The sequence below is a fragment of the Pristiophorus japonicus genome, chromosome 17, assembly GCF_044704955.1.
Source record: "Pristiophorus japonicus isolate sPriJap1 chromosome 17, sPriJap1.hap1, whole genome shotgun sequence".
Lineage (NCBI taxonomy): Eukaryota > Metazoa > Chordata > Chondrichthyes > Pristiophoridae > Pristiophorus > Pristiophorus japonicus.
In genome coordinates, this window is record NC_091993.1 from 114409899 (window position 1) to 114429704 (window position 19806).

Below are 19806 nucleotides of genomic sequence, written 5' to 3' on the forward strand. Positions count from 1 at the left end.
AGGGTAGCTAATGTAACACTACTTTTTAAAAAAGGGAGGGAGAGAGAAAGCGGGTAATTGTAGACCGGTTAGCCTGACATCCGTAGTGGGGAAAATGTTGGAATCAATTATTAAGGATGAAATAGCAGCGCATTTGGAAAGCAGTGACAGGATCGGTCCAAGTCAGCATGGATTTATGAAGGGGAGATTATGTTTGACAAATCTTCTGGAATTTTTTGAGGATGTAACTAGTAGAATGGACAAGGGAGAACCAGTGGATGTGGTGTATTTGGATTTTCAAAAGTCTTTTGACAAGGTCCCACACAAGAGATTGGTGTGCAAAATCAAAGCACATGGTATTGGGAGTAATATACTGACATGGATAGAGAACTGGTTGGCAGACAGGAAGCAGAGAGTCGGGATAAACGGGTCCTTTTCAGAATGGCAGGCAGTGACTAGTGGAGTGCTGCAGGGCTCAGTGCTGGGACCCCAGCTCTTTACAATATACATCAATGATTTGGATGAAGGAATTGAGTGTAATATCTCCAAGTTTGCAGATGACACTAAACTGGGTGGTGGTGCGAGCTGTGAGGGGGACGCTAAGAGGCTGCAGGGTGACTTGGACAAGTTAGGTGGGCAAATGCATGGCAGATGCAGTGTAATGTGGATAAATGTGAGGTTATCCACTTGGGGGGCAAAAACGTGAAGACAGAATATAATCTGAATGGCGGCAGATTAGGAAAAGGGGAGGTGCAACGAGTGCTGGGTGTCATGCTTCATCAGTCATTGAAAGTTGGCATACAGGTACAGCAGGCGGTGAAGAAGGCAAATGGTATGTTAGCCTTCATAACTAGGGGATTTGAGTATAGGAGCAGGGAGGTCTTACTGCACTTGTACAGGGCCTTGATGAGGCCTCACCTGGAATATTGTGTTCAGTTTTGGTCTCCTAATCTGAGGAAGGACATTCTTGCCAATGAGGGAGTGCAGCGAAGGTTCACCAGACTGATTCCTGGGATGGCAGGACTGACATGAGGAGAGACTGGATCAACTGGGCCTTTATACATTGGAGTTTAGAAGGATGAGATGGAATCTCATAGAAGCATATACAATTCTGACGGGACTGGACAAGTTAGATGCGGGTAGAATGTTCCCGATGTTGGGGAAGTCCAGAACCAGGGGACACAGTCTTAGGATAAGGGGTAGGCCATTTAGGACTGAGATGAGGAGAAACTTCTTCACTCAAAGAGTTGTTAACCTGTGGAATTCCCTGCCGCAGAGAGTTGTTGATGCCAGTTCATTGGATATATTCAAGAGGGAGTTAGTTATGGCCCTTACGGCTAAGGGGATCAAGGGGTATGGAGAGAAATCAGGAAAGGGATACTGAAGGAATGATCATGATCTTATTGAATGGTGGTGCAGGTTTGAAGGGCCGAATGGCCTACTCCTGCACCTATTTTCTATGTTTCTATGGTAGTATATTGATTTGTGATGTGGTCCTGTACTTTGAGTTCTAATGAGCTACAGTGTAAGGAGATGATGTCAAGGAGAGAAATGACCCAGGACAATGATATCTGCCATTTTGTGTCAGCACTTGATTGACATACTCCAATGTATACAGCAACAATAACCCTTTTAACCTGTATTTTTTGATTTGAACATGAATACCCAGGGACTGCCATAATATGGAAGCTTATCCAGGAAGGAAGCACATTCTCTTAATGCAATGCTAGCTGAATGAATTGATATGTATTGCAGCATTTAACCATGGACTTATTTTCTTGCAGCCAATTGTATGAAATGCTTTCAAGGAACCTGATAGCTGCCAACTTTCAAGGTATGTATATTTTGGATCCTTGTTCCTGTAGTGATGCATACAAGTATATATGCACTTGTTTGAACTGTGTTACTGAAAAATGGGGGAGTAAGCGAAGAGACAGATGGGGTGGGGGGGGGGGGGGGGAGGCGGGGGAAGTAGTACAGATGTGGCAAAGGTTAACTCCATGTTGGTATTGGTAAGAATGAAATGGTAGATATATTCATTTACAGTCATGATTATTTAAGAGTACTCCAGATTAATGTTGTCTTGCAGGCTCAGAACTTACCAGTTGAATGGGAGGGAAAGAGGAATGAAAGTTTTCAAAAGGACTCGACTGGGGTTTTTTTTCTGGCTTGTGGAAGATTTTTAAAAATGTGAAATTTGAACATGGGTTTTTGTCATGTTACCGTGGTATTGGTCTGAATTCAGTCTGGGCTGCAATGTCCTGAAAAAATAACCGCGTGTGAACTGTTATTAGTGTGTAAATCGGCCAGCAACGTGTGGCGAAGAAGAGATACCCCGTGAATTGCGAATCACCACCAGTTGCTGGACGATTTCCGAAGCGACATCTCGCCCTTAACCTCCCTGAGAGTATCAGGAATTTGCTCTATTTGCATATTAATTGCCCATTAAATTTACTACAAATCTCCATCTCTCTGGCTCAAAGTGAACAATTTAAACTGTGGGGTCTCATTCCTTTAGATACTGAATTTTTGGAGATTTAAAATGTCAAATTAATTTTTTTTTTTAATTTTCCTTTGTCTCTTTCTCTCAATCCAATCTTTCCCTCTTTATTTCTCATTCTGTATCTGATGTGACATTGAATTCACCACCACCTGTTTATTTCTCAATCCTTAAACCTCACTGTTAAGGAGATACGCTGTTGGTCCTGTCGTTCACCAGATTCCCTGTTGCCCTTGCTGCGCCGTTATCAGCTTAAACTTTCAGCAACTTGCAGGGCAAAATATTTTTGAGCTGAAGGGTGCAAGAACAAGTCTATAACTAACCAGTCACGCCATGAGATGCCCTGCACCAGCAAATCCCGGGCCAATATGTTTAGTTTGTAAGAGGGTTTATGTGCTTTGATGCCATAAATGAACGATGAATGGATTGAGACATTGTTTCTGAATAGAAAATAATGAAATTAAGTTGACTGAAAATACTGTACCAGATTGTGCTAATAAGTGAATCTTTACCCAGTCTTGGCCAGGCTATTAATGGGGAGATCAATTAATCTGCATTTGCACATCTAGCAGCCAAGTAGAGTGCCATTGCCAGAGGAACCCATGGACATATCATCTGTCTGTTTGGTAAAGGAGTGGTGTGTGGCCTGGAGAGAGACTGGGTGAAGCGTGGAGACTGAAAATGCCCATGGTAGAACCTACTTGATTTCATTGAGTTGATTTGAATTAGGTTCTCATTGGTAAACGATATTAAAAATAACTAATGCTCAGCCCTATCTAATCACATGTAATATAATCACTGGACATCACCTGAATTAGCAGTCTATCGTGCAAGTAGTTTACTTCCATTTTAAGAGGTCTGTGTCTATCACTCCAGCTTATTACCCCTGGTTGTGTACAATTCATCAGTTATTGGGTGGGTCACAACATACAGTATCATTAGAGCAGATTACTTATCCAAGAAGGTTGGAAAATAGACCAGTTTTCCTTTTTGGATGATGAGTTACAATTCAATCACTGAACTATATTAATGGCAACCATAATGCAGATCATCTCCTCTTCCCTAATGCAGGCGAACAGCTCGTGTTTTTCGTGGGTGGGGGGGTAGGTGAGAAGGAGAACGCAAAGTTGCAATTGAGTTATACATAGGTTTCAAAATTAAAATTGATACATTGTAAGAATTCCTTGGCGTGGTATTTTTAAGATAACATAATAAATGCAATATTATTTATATCTGCATTTCCCCCCCACCCTTGCCTGTTTTTATTGCCCTTGTAGGTCCCTGCTGCCGCTGTGCTTCCTTTTCCAGCCGGCATGCTTCTGGATGCAGATTTCAGTGACTGCTTTCAGTTTTTGCTCCATGATCAGCTGACAGAAGCTGCATTTCTGCAGGGTGGAATTGGTGCTGCCAGTTAACCCTCCCCACTCGAGAGTGAGCACTCCACTACAAAGTGCTCCATCTGGCAGTCTGGCTAAGAGCTGATGAAGCTCTCCCCAGTGGGGGCAGGTGAGTTGGAATGTAGTCAGTGCCTGAATATGAACTCCAACCTCCTGATTTAGGGTACGTGATAAGTGGCATGTTACTGATTGGCCCCCTTTCAGTTTATGTACGTACATAGATTTACAAATTCTCATCTGTAATCCCAAAGGTGGGTTTTTAGTATATCCTAGAATATTTTGATAGGAATGTGACTCTAGGCACAAGTAAGGAATTAAAACGGATGCCTATATGATGGCTTAACATTCAGGGTGCTCCTTTCATGCCACATTCACACCTTCTGAACTGCGAGTCCTAATGGATGCCAGTGCTCCATGATACAGAAGCATAAATAAGATATGACCATTGGTTTGCAACTGGATATTGAAATGTGGGACAAGTTATACTAAGTATTGTTCCATGGCAGCATGTTGACTTGAATTACATTTTGCAATACAAGGCATGTGTTCTACTTTTTCTACCAATAGATGTGCAATTGCACTCTTGTAATACATTGAGGTGCTTTGTATGTACACTTCAAAGATGTGTTGCAGCATTAAAATGAGTACATTTTTTTTCCAATAACTAGGTGCGGTGTGATTAATACATTGCTGTTCAATAGATCACAGATGAATACCACATTGCATATATAGAATGTGTAAAATTTATTTTTAGCGTGATTAAACATTGAGCTTGTAGTTGGAATTAGAGCAATAGTTGCAAATATCTATTCAGTGATGGAAAAACCTTCCTGAATTTCACTCTAGCGTATTATTCAGATGTGAAAAGCTTTTTGTCTGAAGCTTCAATGGTAACAAGTCTAAAATGTCCAATAAGAAATTGGGTTCCTTTTTCTTCCCTCAAATGCATATTTGTACTAAATAAAAATCCTCTTTAATCTTTGCATTAACTGCAGATCTGCACTTTGATTTCTTCTGCTAGGGAGGAGAGTGTGTGACTGAGCATTGGAGTGAGAGAAGAATACTAATGAGGGAAACTAATCCTCCTTCCTCGTTTTAAATCAGTGACCCAGGTTGCGTGGTAATGCGCACTGAATTCCAAATGATTGTTGTGAGAGTGGTTAATATTGGGGAAGGTGTCTTTCTTTTTTTGTTTTACCTGCAATGCAGATGCTGCACAGACTCGCACACTTGTAAAGGATACGAAATGCCTGCCTATGAGGGAAGATCATCCGAAGGTAAACTGCGTGATTTGTTTTGTACAGAGTGGCCCCGTCTCTGTACTTCCTGTCTGAGGGTGCTCTCGCCTGAGCTCAGACGGGTGGGACAGAGCCTCCTTCTCTGTTTTTCCAGAGTTCTCTTCTCTGTGTGCTGAAGGATGTAGCATCTCTTTTCTCTGTTCACTTGACTTAATTTGTGCAAGATGGCAGAAAGGCACAGGCTCCTTGTACACCAAAAAAAGGTCATTTTAAAAGTACCACTTTCTTTGCTAAACTTGTTTGTGGGGGCAATAGGGGACAACACAGGATACACAAATTTCCATTCTTGTCCAGTGCAGTAATTTGAGATCTGGAACATTTTACATGGAGTTTGGATATACAATAGCCCGAGTGCCATTGGTGTCTTTGTGTGCTCTAATTGTCCTAATACGCTCGGAAACTTTATGGCAGATAACCTAAGGAATGGTGGCGATTACATTGTTAGCTATTTTTACCTTTTTTAATTTTGCAATTACTCTTTTATAAGCAGTGGCCAGTTTCTTAAAACACAAGCTTAGATTTTGTTTAAATCTCTGTGGCAGCGCAAACTAAAAGCTGACAAATTAGAAGAGGAAAACTTATTTTATGGAACATTATTTTGCATGGATCTACACTACCTGCAGTGCAGACAAGCCAGTTGAAAATTAATTATAATTGTGGCTACTCACTTTTACTTCCAAATTTATATCACTGGCTTTTCTTTTCCCCACCCCTGATCATTTGATTTGACTTCAACAACTTGAATTTCTATCATGCCTTTAACGTAGTACAAGGTTGCATTATAGTTTAACTTTATGAATACTGGTAGAGAAAAGCAATTTATCGCACACCTACATAAATGATACAACTTTGCCTTCGTATTTTATAAATTTTAAATCTTCTGTTTCCACGGGGTTTGTGAACATCCAGCCTGGGTTCTGCCTTTTTATAGACACAAAGGATGGTGACCGAGTGGAACTGCTACATCCTATTCACAATCAAAGGATAATCATATAAACACCTGCTCCTTACTCTGTCTTCCCCACACAGTGCCCTGCATCAGGGGAACTTGGTGAAGAAACAACTGCCTGGAACATACCAATTTCAGCTACCTCACACTTGAAAAGAAAGAACTCTGAATCAGGTTAGTGCCAGATTATTTACTTCAGCTTGAGATTCAAAGAAAGATTTGTATTTCTATGGTGACTTATTACATGTCTCAAACATTTCTAATGCAATGAACTATTTTTAAGTACAAATGCGGCAGGCATTATGAATACAGAATCATAGAAAAATACAACATAGAACAAGGCCATCCGGCCCATGGAGTCTGCGCCGGCTCTTTCGAAGAGCAATCCAGTTATTCCCACTCTCTCGCGAGCTCGCCCATATCCCTGCAATACGGCATGGTCCTACCAACAGCAACGAGCCAAAAAGCCATTTAATGTTTCTGGTGGTGTTTCAGCGACTAATGTTGGTCAGGGCATCGGGAGATTTCCTTGCTTGTTCCATGGGATTTTTTAGCTTCCATCTGAATCATTGGAGCAGGCATCTCATCTGAAGCACTGCACCTTCAACAATGCAGCCCCCACTCTACTGCACCGTCAGCCTAGATGATGTATGCTCCAGTCCTGAAATGAGGCATGAACGCACAACCCTCTGATTCAAAGGCAACATTGCTGCCAATCGAACCAAATTGCCAATGTATATAATTAAGTATGGTTAGCCCCACCCCCCAAGAAAACATGTCATCATTTCTATAATAGTGAATCAATGTAAAGGCTCAGGAGGAACCCATTGTACATTTTGATGGTTTAGATAGTGGACTGTACCTTTTGTTCGTAAAGAGCTCTGGCTCGAAGTCTAACATGCTACATGATGTGCTTGTCCATGTCTCTGAGCCACACAGGAGGGCGGGTATTACTACAGCCCTGTAGACCATGAGCTTGGTGGCAGATTTGAGGGCCTGGTCTTTGAACACTCTTTTCCTCAGGTGGCCGAAGACTGCACTGGCGCTCTGGAGGCGGTGTTGAATCTCATCATCAATGTCTGCTCTTATTGATAAGAGGCTCCCGAGGTCTGGGAAATGGTCCACGTTGTCCAGGGCCACGCCGTGGATCGCTGGAGGAATACCACCAACGATGTCTCCGCAAGATCCTGGGAGGACAGACGCACCACGTTAGCGTCCTCGAACAGGCCAACATTCCCAGCATTGAAGCACTGACCACTCTTGATCAACTCCGCTGAGCAAGCCACACTGTTTGCATGCCAGGCACGAGACTCCCAAAGCAAACGCTCTACTCTGAACTCCTTCATGGCAAACGAGTCAAAGGTGGGCAGAGGAAATGTTACGACGACACCCTCAAAGGCTCCCTAATAAACTGCAACATTCCCACCGACACCTGGGAGACCCTGGCCAAAGACTGCCCTAAGTGGAGGAAGTGCATCTGGGAGGGCGTCGAGCACCTCGAGTCTCATCGCTGAGAGCATGCAGAAATCAAGTGCAGGCAGCGGAAAGAGCGGTAAACCTGTCCCACCCACCCTTTCCCTCAACGACTATCTGTCCCATTTGTGACAGGGACTGTGGTTTCTCGTGTTGGACTGTTCAACCACCCAAGGACTCATTTTTAGAGTGGAAGTAAGTCTTCCTCGATTCTGAGGGACTGCCTATGATATGATGTGTTTGCTGTGAATACCACCAGATTTTTTTTTCTAAATCTCGGTCTTTTCGCTAAAATCAGTAAACAGTATCTTTGTATATCTGTTTCTTTGCCCAGTTACTCTTTGGTTGGAATTTGACCACCCATTCAGTCACTGGGACCCCCACATGTGAGCTCCCAAAATGATTAGCTACTTTATCCAAGTGCCTCAGGGTTTTGCATTCCTGGTTAAGCAACCATATCCTTGTATTATCTGGAATCACGTCCGGTAACCAATCCATCAGTATTACTTGACTGCCTTGAGCGTTTTCCTGCTTAGTCTCCTTTTTTATTATAAATACTTTTATTTTGTGCTCATTATGATGCATGCTAGTGTTGGGGAATGGACCTCTTCCTATTGCCAGCACCCAATGTTGGCATTGAGCAGTCCTAAGTCAGATGTAGCACAGCAAGAAACTGAGTGAAGTTATCTCCAGTCTGCCCCTAAAATATGTCTGGACAAGAGCAGAACGTCTCCTAATTCACCAAGGTGACCGTTTCCCCATTTGAGTGTGATTTAGATTGTCAGTTGGGAACTGCTATGGACCCATGCCAACTAGGAGCTGGGCTAAGGTTTCCCAAGCTCATTCTTGCTGCTTAAAATTCCTTTGTATAAAATCTATTTCTGGACCTCCTGTTTTTTTATTTAGAATTCTGCTGCCTATACTGAACTTGTGGGAAATGTCTGCCTCTTAAAGTTGGAGAACGGTTTAACCCAATGAGCACAGTTTTGGAGAAAAAAATGCGTGTGTTTAATTTTGTAGATGAGTCTGTGACAGATGAATATCAAGCCAAAAAATTCAAAACCGATAGTGTTTCCGATCTCTGGGATGCTGCTGGATTGCCATGGTGGTTTATCAAAAGCTTGCGTAGTAATTATGGAAGTCGGAAGAGTGGATCAACTGATATTCATAGCAACCAGGTGAAGTGATCTCTCTCTCTCTCTCTCTCTCTCTCTCTCTCTCTCTCTCTCTCTCTCTCTCTCTCTCTTATTTTGTATCTTTTTTTTTACCTTTTTTTAAATAATTCCCTCCCTTTTTGAAAAGCTCTCGAGTGCCAAACGCTGTTCCCTAATGGGATAAGCAGGCAAACTACTACCATAAATCGAGCAAAAGCAAACTAAAGGGGACTGAGGCACAACACTGGAAACATGCAGACCGCTTACCTGCAGATACGCTGTAGTCTGATATACCCCCAGCACTGATCGTAGAATTACTATCTCATGGAAACAAGCTAAGATCGAACTGCAGTTGAAAAGAACGGAAGAAAGACTTGCATTTATATAGCGCCTTTCACGACCACTGGACGTCTCAAAGCGCTTTACAGCCAATGAAGTACTTTTGGAGTGTAGTCACCGTTGTAATGTGGCAAATGCGGCAGCCAATTTGCACACAGTAAGCTCCCACAAACAGCAATGTGATGATGACCAGATAATTTTTTTAATGTTGTTTGAGGGATAAATATTGGCCAGGATGCTGGGGAGAACTCTCCTACTGCTCTTCAAAATAGTGCCATGGGATCGTTTACGTCCACCTGAGAGGGCAGACGTCTTATCCGAAAGACAGCACCTCCGACAGTGCAGCACCTCCCTCAGCACTGCACTGGAGTGTCATCCTCGATTTATGTGTTCAAGTTCCTGGAGTGGGACTTGAACCCACAACCTTCTGACTGAGGCAAGTGTGCTACCCACTGAGCCACAACTGACAGCACTTGTGCCAGAGTCTTTAAATAATGTGCTTATTTGTGATTGCTGATAGGCATTAGTGATGAATTAAATGCTTGTTTTTAAAGTTTGACGGTGCTACCTGCCACAATTCCCTTGGGTTCTCGGAATTTACCCGTAAAGCATGTTTACTCCACGTGTTTCGTGTCATTGAGGACCAAATCCCGCAACTGCAGAACTTAATGACATATTGCTGCTTAGTTAGCCCCATGCCTACAGATGACGTCGAGAAGGGGTAGAAATGGAATAGGAAAGGGCGTGGATGAAACTTTGGGTTACTATTTGAGGTGACTTTGCAAGATTAGAGAGAAACTGTTGCTGGCAATGTGCTTCGCAATGTTGGGACAGCTAGGAATCGAACCAAGCAAAGATGGTGTAGTGTAGGTGGACCACAGCGGATAAATGATCGGAGAGGATGGTGTGGTCGACCATTGGGTGGAATGCTTGGGAGGAAGGCAAAGAGATAGTGAGCCATGGTTGTCGCAGATGATTTCTGTAGTGGGGGATGGTCTGGATGCAGGCTGAGGAGCAGGAGTTGGGTCTTGTCCAGGACATAAACTGAGTACAAGGGGTGAGGTGGGGGAGAAGTTAGTGTGTTACAAAGTCAGGGCTGGAGTATTGGAAGGGAGAGGGGAAGCAGTAGGAGCTTGAAGCAGCTGAGTGAGATCCATTAATGCCTCGCTTTTGATGTTGGAACTGAGCTTGATGGGAGCAGTTGGAGGCAATGGTTTGTTACTGAAATTTGGATTGTCCTTGCCATCATGGATAAGCAAGGGGTAGTACGAGGATTTGGCCATGGGGATGAGGTATTATTGAAGGTTTTCAAGCTATATCTGGCAACACATGACCAGGACTGTGTGTCACTACGTGCACTCAAGCCTGCAGCCATCAGACTTGAGTATAGAGGCTATTCTGGAAGTTGGTACTGATTATATTATATAAGCCACAGGCAAAACACAGTTTGCACTTAGCAGTGTAGAACCATCCACAGATGTCTGTCCAGTGAGATGACTCCTTTAACACAACAATGTTGCCATGCCTTTCTGGGCAGTTTTTGGACTATGCAACCATAGGGATAGTCAAAATACAATGTAAAATAAAATATAAATCACCCTTCAAGGAGGTGACTGAGCAGACCACAAAAATTGCTGGAGAAACTATCTCAAAGTCAGCCCAGCTTGGTAACCCCAGCCCACTGCTGCGGAGATGGATATCCCAAAACAAATTGTACAGAAATGACCCCGTTTTGCCCTTATTCTCTGGCAATGCCATTCTTGGAGCCATTGACGCACACCTGTTGAGTAAGATGACAGTAATCTAGCATTTATTTTAGGCAGATATGTATTTCGATCTCTATCCACATGCCTGGTTTGATCTCTCATTAAGGAAGGATATACTTGCATTGGAGCTGTTCAGAGAAGGCTCACTAGGTTGATTCCAGAGATGAGGGGGTTGACTTATCAAGATAGGTTGAGTAGGTTGGGCCTATACTCATTGGAGTTCAGAAGAATGAGAGGTGATCCTATCGAAACATATAAATTAATGAGGGGGTTCGACAAGGTGGATGCAGAGAGGATATTTTCACTCATAGGGGAAACTAAAACTAGGGGACATAGTCTCAATAAGGGGCCGTCCATTTAAAACTGAGATGATGAGGAATTTCTTGAGTTGTAAATCTATGGAATTCTCTGCTCGAGAGAGAGAGCTGTGGAGACTGGGTCATTGAATATATTTAATGCGGGGATAGACAGATTTTTGAGCAATAAGGGAATAATGGGTTGTGGGGAGCGGGCAGGGAAGTGGAGCTGAGTCCATGATCAGATCAGCCATGATCTTATTAAATGGTGGAACAGGCTCGAGGGGCCAGGTGGCCTACTCCTGCTCCTATTTCTTATTTTTACTTCCATGGAGGCTATCCAGATTGCTAGTGCAGAACCTCCTATTGCCCCTTCCAGCCAGAGGACAAGCTCAAACAGCCAGTCAATGCATCGGAGCCCATTGACTGGATATCTGGACTCTCCCTGTACGGAAGCAGTTAATTACAATGTGCGAAAGCGTCACTTGCTAAATTAGTTTTATCTCCGGGTTGAATAAAATTACAACATTTAATACTGCATTTTGATTCCACAGGATATTGACACTGCCATTGTTTCTGACTCTACTGATGATCTGTGGTTTCTGAATGAACCGGCCCGTGACCAAATAAATGTGGAAATCAAATTGGAGACCATTGAGCCGAAAGAAAAAGCTGAATGCGAGGGCCAGAAGGGGGAGGAAGGAAAAAACACAGATCGCAAGGAGGTAGGCAAAACGTCAAACCAGACAATTTACTTCTGGACACGTAATTCTCGACCCTCTCCGTGCCCCCGCTCCCCAGACAGAAGCTATTGTTTGTGGGTCCTCCAATTTAAAATGCTGTTGTAAGTCATATTGAATAAGATGAAGAGCAGATAAAATTTCAATGTAATGTCCCTTTGACAGTATTTAGAATTAGTCTGACCAAACTAACAATTGTTTTATTTTAATTGTGGAAGATGCTTTTGTGCTCATCAGTCGTCATGCAAAAGTTCAAAGAGCCAAAGGCAGACAGCTAACTGGCCATTCACCATGTTTTGTCCTCCAGAGAAGCAGTTAATTGGAAAACTGGTTATTGAGTTTGATGTTGCTATTAACTCATTTATATGTGCTTATATTATCACGGATTTCCTTTCTTTCACAATTAGATAAATATCTGATGCCAACTTAGTTTAATTCAAAGTTTAATAACTGTTTTGATTATCTTAATTGTCATTTTGAATAAAAGCAATTTGGTGATCAGTTGGCAAGAAACAAATGTTGTGGAGCTGGAACCTAAAAAGACCATAAGTACATTGTAATCTTTTATCTGTACTGTTTATGCAGTTTAGTCTCCAAAAATGTACAATAATTATTTAAAGAAATGAATGAACCTCACTTACATTTTGAAATGAGTTTTGTAAAATTTGGTACTGATGGCAATAGCTAGTTAAAGATTTTTTTACCCTGGTCGTTGTCTGTCTCAGGTTAAAAAGTGCTCACTTTCCTGACTGGAGAAGAACCTTGAATACGGTCTATGGGGTTTGGAGTCGAAACTAGTCCAAATAGATGTCATAAAGGTCTCTTCTCTGAAGGCTGTTAATTTCACAAGAGAAATTTGAGCTTGTGGGCAATTGACTCTGTTAAATGCCCTGAATTTAGCATAAACTGCTTCCAATTCAACAAGCTTAGTCATAGAAAACACAAGAATGTAATGTGTGGGGAAATTTTGCTCTGGTGTAGTATGGTGGCGCTTCGTTGAAGTCTGTGAACGTCATCAGGTGTACGTAGGCCGTTCTACAGTACATCTAACCAATGTCATATGACTCCGGAGTGCTCGATACCGTCACTGGGTAAAAAAAATAATTCCCGACAGCATTATCATTCTTCATCGTGAATGTGAAACGTTGGTAATCCTAACCTGCAAATAGCCAAGGTAAGAATCACAGTGCACTTAATAATCATTTAGTGACTTACACTTGCAGTTTAGCAGCAGCTATCTTGGTGTCTTTTCTGTTACTTTTTTCGCCCTCTCTTCCTCCCCTATTATAGGTTATTGAAGTTACAATATATGAAGCTGATGAGGATCTGCTATGCTCAGGGGATGATACTGACAGGGAAATCTCTGAAGTAGTTGAGGATTCCAGTGATATAAAGGTAATGTCCTAATATTCTGATCAGTTCTGGGCTTTACTTGTTGTAGACACTCGCTAAGATAACAAACAATGCAATTTTAATACAGCTTATTGTAATATTACAGCAATTTGTATATAAGCTGTTTTCCACACCAAATGAAACGTGATTTTTTCGGGCAGAACACATCGGTTGTTGTGATACCTTTGGTCTACATAAGGACATAAAAAATAGGAGCAGGAGTAGGCCATTTGGCCCCTCGAGCCTGCTCTGCCACTCAATAAGATCATGGCTGATCTGATCTTGGCCTTGACTCCGTTTTCCTGCCTGTTGCCCATAACCCTTGACCCCCCCGCAGTTCCAAAATCTGTCTATCTCGGCCTTGAATATATTCAATGACTCGGCCTTCACATCTCTCTCTCTCGGGTAGAGAATTCCATAGATTCACGAACCTCCAGAAGAAAAAATTCCTCCTCGTCGTCTTAAATGGGCGACCCCTTATTCTGAAACTCTGGCCCCTAGTTTTAGATTCCCCCATGATTCCTCCTCTCAGCATCTACCCTGTCATGCCCCCTCAGAATCTTGTATGTTTCAATAAGATCACCCCTCATACTTCTAAACTCCACTGAGCATAGGCCCAACCTGCTCAACCTTTCCTCATGAGATAACTCTTTCATCTCGGTTGATTCCCTTCTCTGAACTGCCTCCAATGAAAGTACAGGTATATCCCTCCTTAAATGAGACCAAAACTGCACGCAGTACTCCAACTGTTCTCACCAATGCCCTGTACAGTTGTAGCAAGACTTCCCTGTTTTTATATTCCATCCCCCTTACAATAAAGGCCAACATTCCATTTGTCTTCCTAATTACTTGCATACTAACTTTTTGTGTTTCATGTACGAGGACACATTTCTGCTTTTCTATTCTTCCTATCAAAGTGGATAACCTCACATTTTCTCATTATACTCCATCTGCCAATTTTTTGCCTACTCACTTAACCTATCTATATCCTTTTGCAGATTCTTTGTGTTCTTGTTTCCCCACCTATCTTTGTATCGTCAGCAAATTTGGCTACAGTACACTCGGTCCCTTCATCCAAGTCATTAATAGAGATTGTAAATAGTCGAGGCCCCAGCACTGATCCCTGTGGCACCTCACTAGTTGCTGTTTGCCGACCTGAAAATGACCCATTTATCACGATTCTCTGTTTTCTGTTAGTTAGCCAATCCTCTATCCATGCTAATATATTACCTCCAACCCCATGCACTCTTGTTTTGTGCAGTAACCTTTTACGTGGCTCCTTATCGAATGCCCTGTGGAAATCCAAATACGCTACATCTACTGGTTCCCCTTAATCAGCCCTGCTCATTGCATCCTCAAAGAACTCTAATATATTTATCAAACACAATTTCCCTTTCATAAAACTATGTTGAATCTGCTTAATTTTATGATTTTCTAAAGATCCTGCTACTACTCCCTTTAATAATGGAGTCCAGCATTTTCTGTGGATTTCAAGTGGCCATTCTTGTGAAAGGCTCGATAGCAAAAGCTACTGTGTCCTCTCCTAATGGCTACATGTACACACTTTCCAGTTGGGCGAGTGGCAGCAATCGGGAGAGGGAACTCTGGCTGAATTTGAATAAACTAATCTTTCCTTTAAAGTTTATGCTTAATTGAAATTGCCTCCCACACTTGCATTATTAGCAAAGACTAAAATACACAAGTCTCTGCACTTCAAAAAGTAATTCATTACGTGGAGCATAGGAACAGGAGTAGGCCATTCAGCCCCTCGAGCCTGTTCTGCCATTCAGTTAGATCATGGCTAATCTGTATCTTAACGCCATCTGCCCGCATTGGTTCCGTAACCCTTAATCTTGTCCAACAAGAATCCATCAATCTCAGTTTTGAAATTTTCACTTGACTCGCAACCTCAACAGCTTTTCAGTGGGTGGGGGGGGGGGAAAAGAGCTCCAGATTTCCACTACCCTTTGTGTGAAGAAGTGCTTCCTGACATCATCCCTAAATGGCTCAGCTCTTATTTTAAGGTTATGCCCCCTTGTTCTGAACTCCCCCATCTCTCTACCATATCAACTCCTTTAATTATCTTAAATATGTCCACTAGCTCACCCCTTAATCTTTGATATTCGAGGGAATACAAGCCTAGTCTATGCAACCTGTTCTCATAAAAGTACTGCAACTTTAGTGGTACATAAGACCAGCAGAAATTATTGGCAAAAATTACTGCTGATCCTTCACTCTTGCTATATTTTTAATTTAATACAGTTTCTTACACAATTGAGTCCAATTTGTGCTTCACATTTAATTTTAGAAACTTGTATAAAAGGCATGTAAATGCTGTGTAATACCTTTTAAGATTTTTTAAAACATCTAATCCTTTCATTTCCTATTGGTCAATTTGCTATTAAATATAAATATTGATCAAATTCACAGCTTGAAAGTTAGTGTTGGTGATGGAAATAAAATGTACAATAAATTGATGCTCGAGATTTGCTATATGTTGTAAAATCATAAAGAATCCGAAATGTCTGTCCTGTTTCCAAGTGCTACATTGGTCTAAACCATGGTGACTTGCAATACCTGCTTTTCCTTTCAGGACTCTTGGAAATGCACCAAATGTGGGAAGTGTAATCCTTCTCTGAAACAGTACTGCCTGCGGTGCTGGGCACTTCGTAAGGGCTGGCACCTCAATTGTCCTAAGTTTGTACATTCCACATCGGACCCATCAATTGCCAGTTTTGAGGAGATAGATCAAGGTGAAGGTATTGATGTTCCTGACTGCAGGAGGTCCGTTTCTGAGCCTCTGATTCAGACTGCAGAACTAAAATGCAAGGAGAAAGGGAAACATGCCCAGCATGACTCTTCTGAATCCTTCGAAAGACTTTTGCAACCATCCACTTCAGCTGTCAGCTTGTCTGGAAGTAAAGAGGAGCTTGAATCTGTGCGTGACGAAGCAAAAACACGATATGAGGAATCCTTGCAGTGTCAGAGGAACCGTTTGGGGCCCTGTCTTCTCTGTGGTGTGCGACCCAGGACTGGGAATATCATCCATGGAAAGACAGGACATCTTGTCACATGCTATGCATGTGCTAAAATGTTATATAAGCGCAAACTGCCTTGTCCTGTGTGTGTGCAGCCGATTAATACAGTCATAAGAACTTTTATAGGGTAGCTACATGCTTAATTATGGGCTGCTGCCAAGGTGGGTTAATTGAATGAAGCAAAATTATCTCTGTTTAATGCTCTTTATCTATCTTGGATTTTGCAATCTCCGTTGCACCATGCGGAGGTAATGGGAGAGATCATTATACTGGGAGAGGCACATCAGCTAGACAACAAACTGGAAAAAAATATTCAGTAACTACTTTGGTTAATTACTTAATTGACACTGCACTGAGAGAACTAATGTGGCAAGTTGAAGTACCGTAAACAGATTTTTTTTGCCATTCAAACCTAGGTGCAACTTAGTGATTTAAAATTTGCCAGCATAAGTGCCACATACGGCAGTGTAGGAAATACACTGGATTGTGTGCAAGAGACATTTGTGAGGGAAGGTATTTGTGACGTATGGAATGCTTTAGATTCTGCTCGGTATGTTTAACAGCCCAGTGTTGGGTTTCTAACTTTATATTTATTTGCACAGTTGGTCTTTGAGCAGTTGTATATGGTTCTTTGTGACCAGTGATGATACAAAAACTTGTTTGCCACTTTTTTAAATTGTCATGTTCTATAAATATGTTTGTCTGTGAAGTCTTGGGAAGTTGGCCACAGTGATATTTTGATTAGTATTTCTAACATTAGGCCATATTCCATAATTGTCTTCATTGTAAGTTGCGTCACAAAATGGTTAGAACCTTTTTGCTGGAGAAACAGCAATTAACGCACTATGTCTTCCACTCTCTCGTCTCGAGGAAAGAGAAACAGTATCTCGGACTCATTTTGCTGCTGCAGCTGTCAGCTTGTCTGGAAGTAAAGAGGAGCTTGAATCTGTGCGTGACGAAGCAAAAACACGATATGAGGAATCCTTGCAGTGTCAGAGGAACCGTTTGGGGCCCTGTCTTCTCTGTGGTGTGCGACCCAGGACTGGGAATATCATCCATGGAAAGACAGGACATCTTGTCACATGCTATGCATGTGCTAAAATGTTATATAAGCGCAAACTGCCTTGTCCTGTGTGTGTGCAGCCGATTAATACAGTCATAAGAACTTTTATAGGGTAGCTACATGCTTAATTATGGGCTGCTGCCAAGGTGGGTTAATTGAATGAAGCAAAATTATCTCTGTTTAATGCTCTTTATCTATCTTGGATTTTGCAATCTCCGTTGCACCATGCAGAGGTAATGGGAGAGATCATTATACTGGGAGAGGCACATCAGCTCGACAACAAACTGGAAAAAAATATTCAGTAACTACTTTGGTTAATTACTTAATTGACACTGCACTGAGAGAACTAATGTGGCAAGTTGAAGTACCGTAAACAGAACTTCATTAGATTTTTTTTGCCATTCGAACCTAGGTGCAACTTAGTGATTTAAAATTTGCCAGCATAAGTGCCACATACGGCAGTGTAAGAAATACACTGGATTGTGTGCAAGAGACATTTGTGAGGGAAGGTATTTGTGAAGTATGGAATGCTTTAGATTCTGCTCGGTATGTTTAACAGCCCAGCGTTGGGTTTCTAACTTTATATTTATTTGCACAGTTGGTCTTTGAGCAGTTGTATATGGTTCTTTGTGACCAGTGATGATACAAAAACTTGTTTGCCACTTTTTTAAATTGTCATGTTCTATAAATATGTTTGTCTGTGAAGTCTTGGGAAGTTGGCCACAGTGATATTTTGATTAGTATTTCTAACATTAGGCCATATTCCATAATTGTCTTCATTGTAAGTTGGGTCACAATAGTTAGAACCTTTTTGTTGGAGAAACAGCAATTAACGCACTATGTCTTCCACTCTCTCGTCTCGAGGAAAGAGAAACAGTATCTCGGACTCATTTTGCTGCTGCATTACATGAAGTCATTGACTCGTTTGCCAGCTCAAACCAACTAGAATTTGAAACTCACTGCCACTATTGGATTATAAGCAACACTAATCTTGATTGCCATTGTTGTTACTCGGCATATTTAGCAATTGATACCAAGGCATTTATAGGGCTACGCAAAATGCACATAACCCAAAATGCTTTTAATGTTATACTTCCTCTATGCTCATCTAACATTGATTCCATTATTGCCTTCACCAGTGAATGGCCAGTACTCCACCTTGGTGTTGTATAACTGAAAATGCTTATTCCAGATGCAACTCTAGTTCGGAAAGACAACATTTAAAATTCTACTGGATATTTTTTGGACATACAGTAGAAAACTTTTCTGCCAACCATTATGCTTTACTGAAAATCTAGTGACAACACTGGCTGGCTGAGATTGCTATTGGAAATGTTAAAACTTAAGCTTTCCTCCCAACCCCACAAACAATGTGGCGTCTGTCCGCATAGTTTATTAGCTTTCAACTTTGAAACCGAGGCAAGATGGAGTTACAATGGAACAGAATTACTTTAATTTAAAAAGTCTGCTTTGGTATTGTGCCATATGGTGACCCATATAGGTGTAATTCTCATTGCTATCCACTCTTGTCTTTCCTTGTGGGAGAAAGGTAGCCTGTTATGTTTCTGAGTATTCTATGAAACAAGTATTCTATGAAAAATGCCCTATGTATTAACAGTTGGCATGTTCAGTAAGCAATTTTGTAGTTTAAAGTTAATAAATATTTGATTTGTTTATCTATTTTCAAACCCCTTCATGATTCTCCTTGAAGGTAGACACTGTTCTTTTGTCCCCTCTGGGTGTCTGGAATTCATATCATTTAAGAAATTTAAGGTGGGCTGTTTGTGGTGTGACAGTCGTCACTTGGTTGCAATGGATACATAATGATTCAGCACCGCCAGAGAATGGATGCTCCATTAGTTCCTCCAATAAACTATCGAGGATATACCAGTCTGATGTTTCTCATTCAGTGGGAAGCTATGCAAGCACTTTGAACACACAATAAATGCTGATGAAGTGCATTTCCAGACTTGACAGCCTTCCTTATTATGCATGTAAAGAAAAAGCAGTTATACAGCAAATCAAATATTCAATTTTTTACTTTAAACCATTATCTCTTGATCTATAGTCTTATTACCTCTTCGGGGCTATTTACTTTTGAATTCCAGTACATAGTTAGTTAATCTGTCTAAAGTCCGTTTGAATTATGACTGACTTCCATTTCATATTCATTCACACACATTTGCTGACCCATGTCCATGTGGTGTCTACTCTAAATTGGTAACCGGGCGCTTAGAAAAATATATGATTAGGCAAGAAAAAAATGATTTAGACAGTCAACATGGTTTTATGAACGGGAAATCATATTTAGTGAGTTTTAGAGCTTTTTGAGGGTGTAACTAGCAACGCATGTAAAAGGGAATCAATGGATGTGGTATATTTGGATTTCCAAAAGGTGCTACATAAAAGGTTGCCACACAAG

General features: G+C 41.5%; 1 protein-coding gene across 6 annotated transcripts in view; it reads left to right on the top strand.

Annotated features, from left to right (window-relative positions):
- The window catches only part of mdm4 (MDM4 regulator of p53), a 39235-nt gene extending 22007 nt beyond the window's left edge, over positions 1-17228 (top strand). The window contains exons 5-11 of one of the 6 annotated variants that reach the window (XR_011587490.1): positions 1764-1813; positions 5086-5153; positions 6204-6297; positions 8617-8774; positions 11706-11876; positions 12617-13065; positions 13182-13270. Coding sequence is in view for 3 of the 6 variants with exons in the window: in XM_070859108.1 (XP_070715209.1) it covers positions 1764-1813; positions 5086-5153; positions 6204-6297; positions 8617-8774; positions 11706-11876; positions 13182-13286; positions 15877-16452 (1222 nt within the window). In the remaining 3 variants the exon portion in view is untranslated. Of the gene's footprint in view, positions 1-1763; positions 1814-3756; positions 5154-6203; positions 6298-8616; positions 8775-11705; positions 11877-12616; positions 13066-13181; positions 13287-15876 lie in introns of those variants that run through there. The other 5 variants (XM_070859108.1, XR_011587492.1, XR_011587491.1 and 2 more) reach the window with 5 other exon arrangements.
- Positions 17229-19806: the final 2578 nt, after the last annotated feature.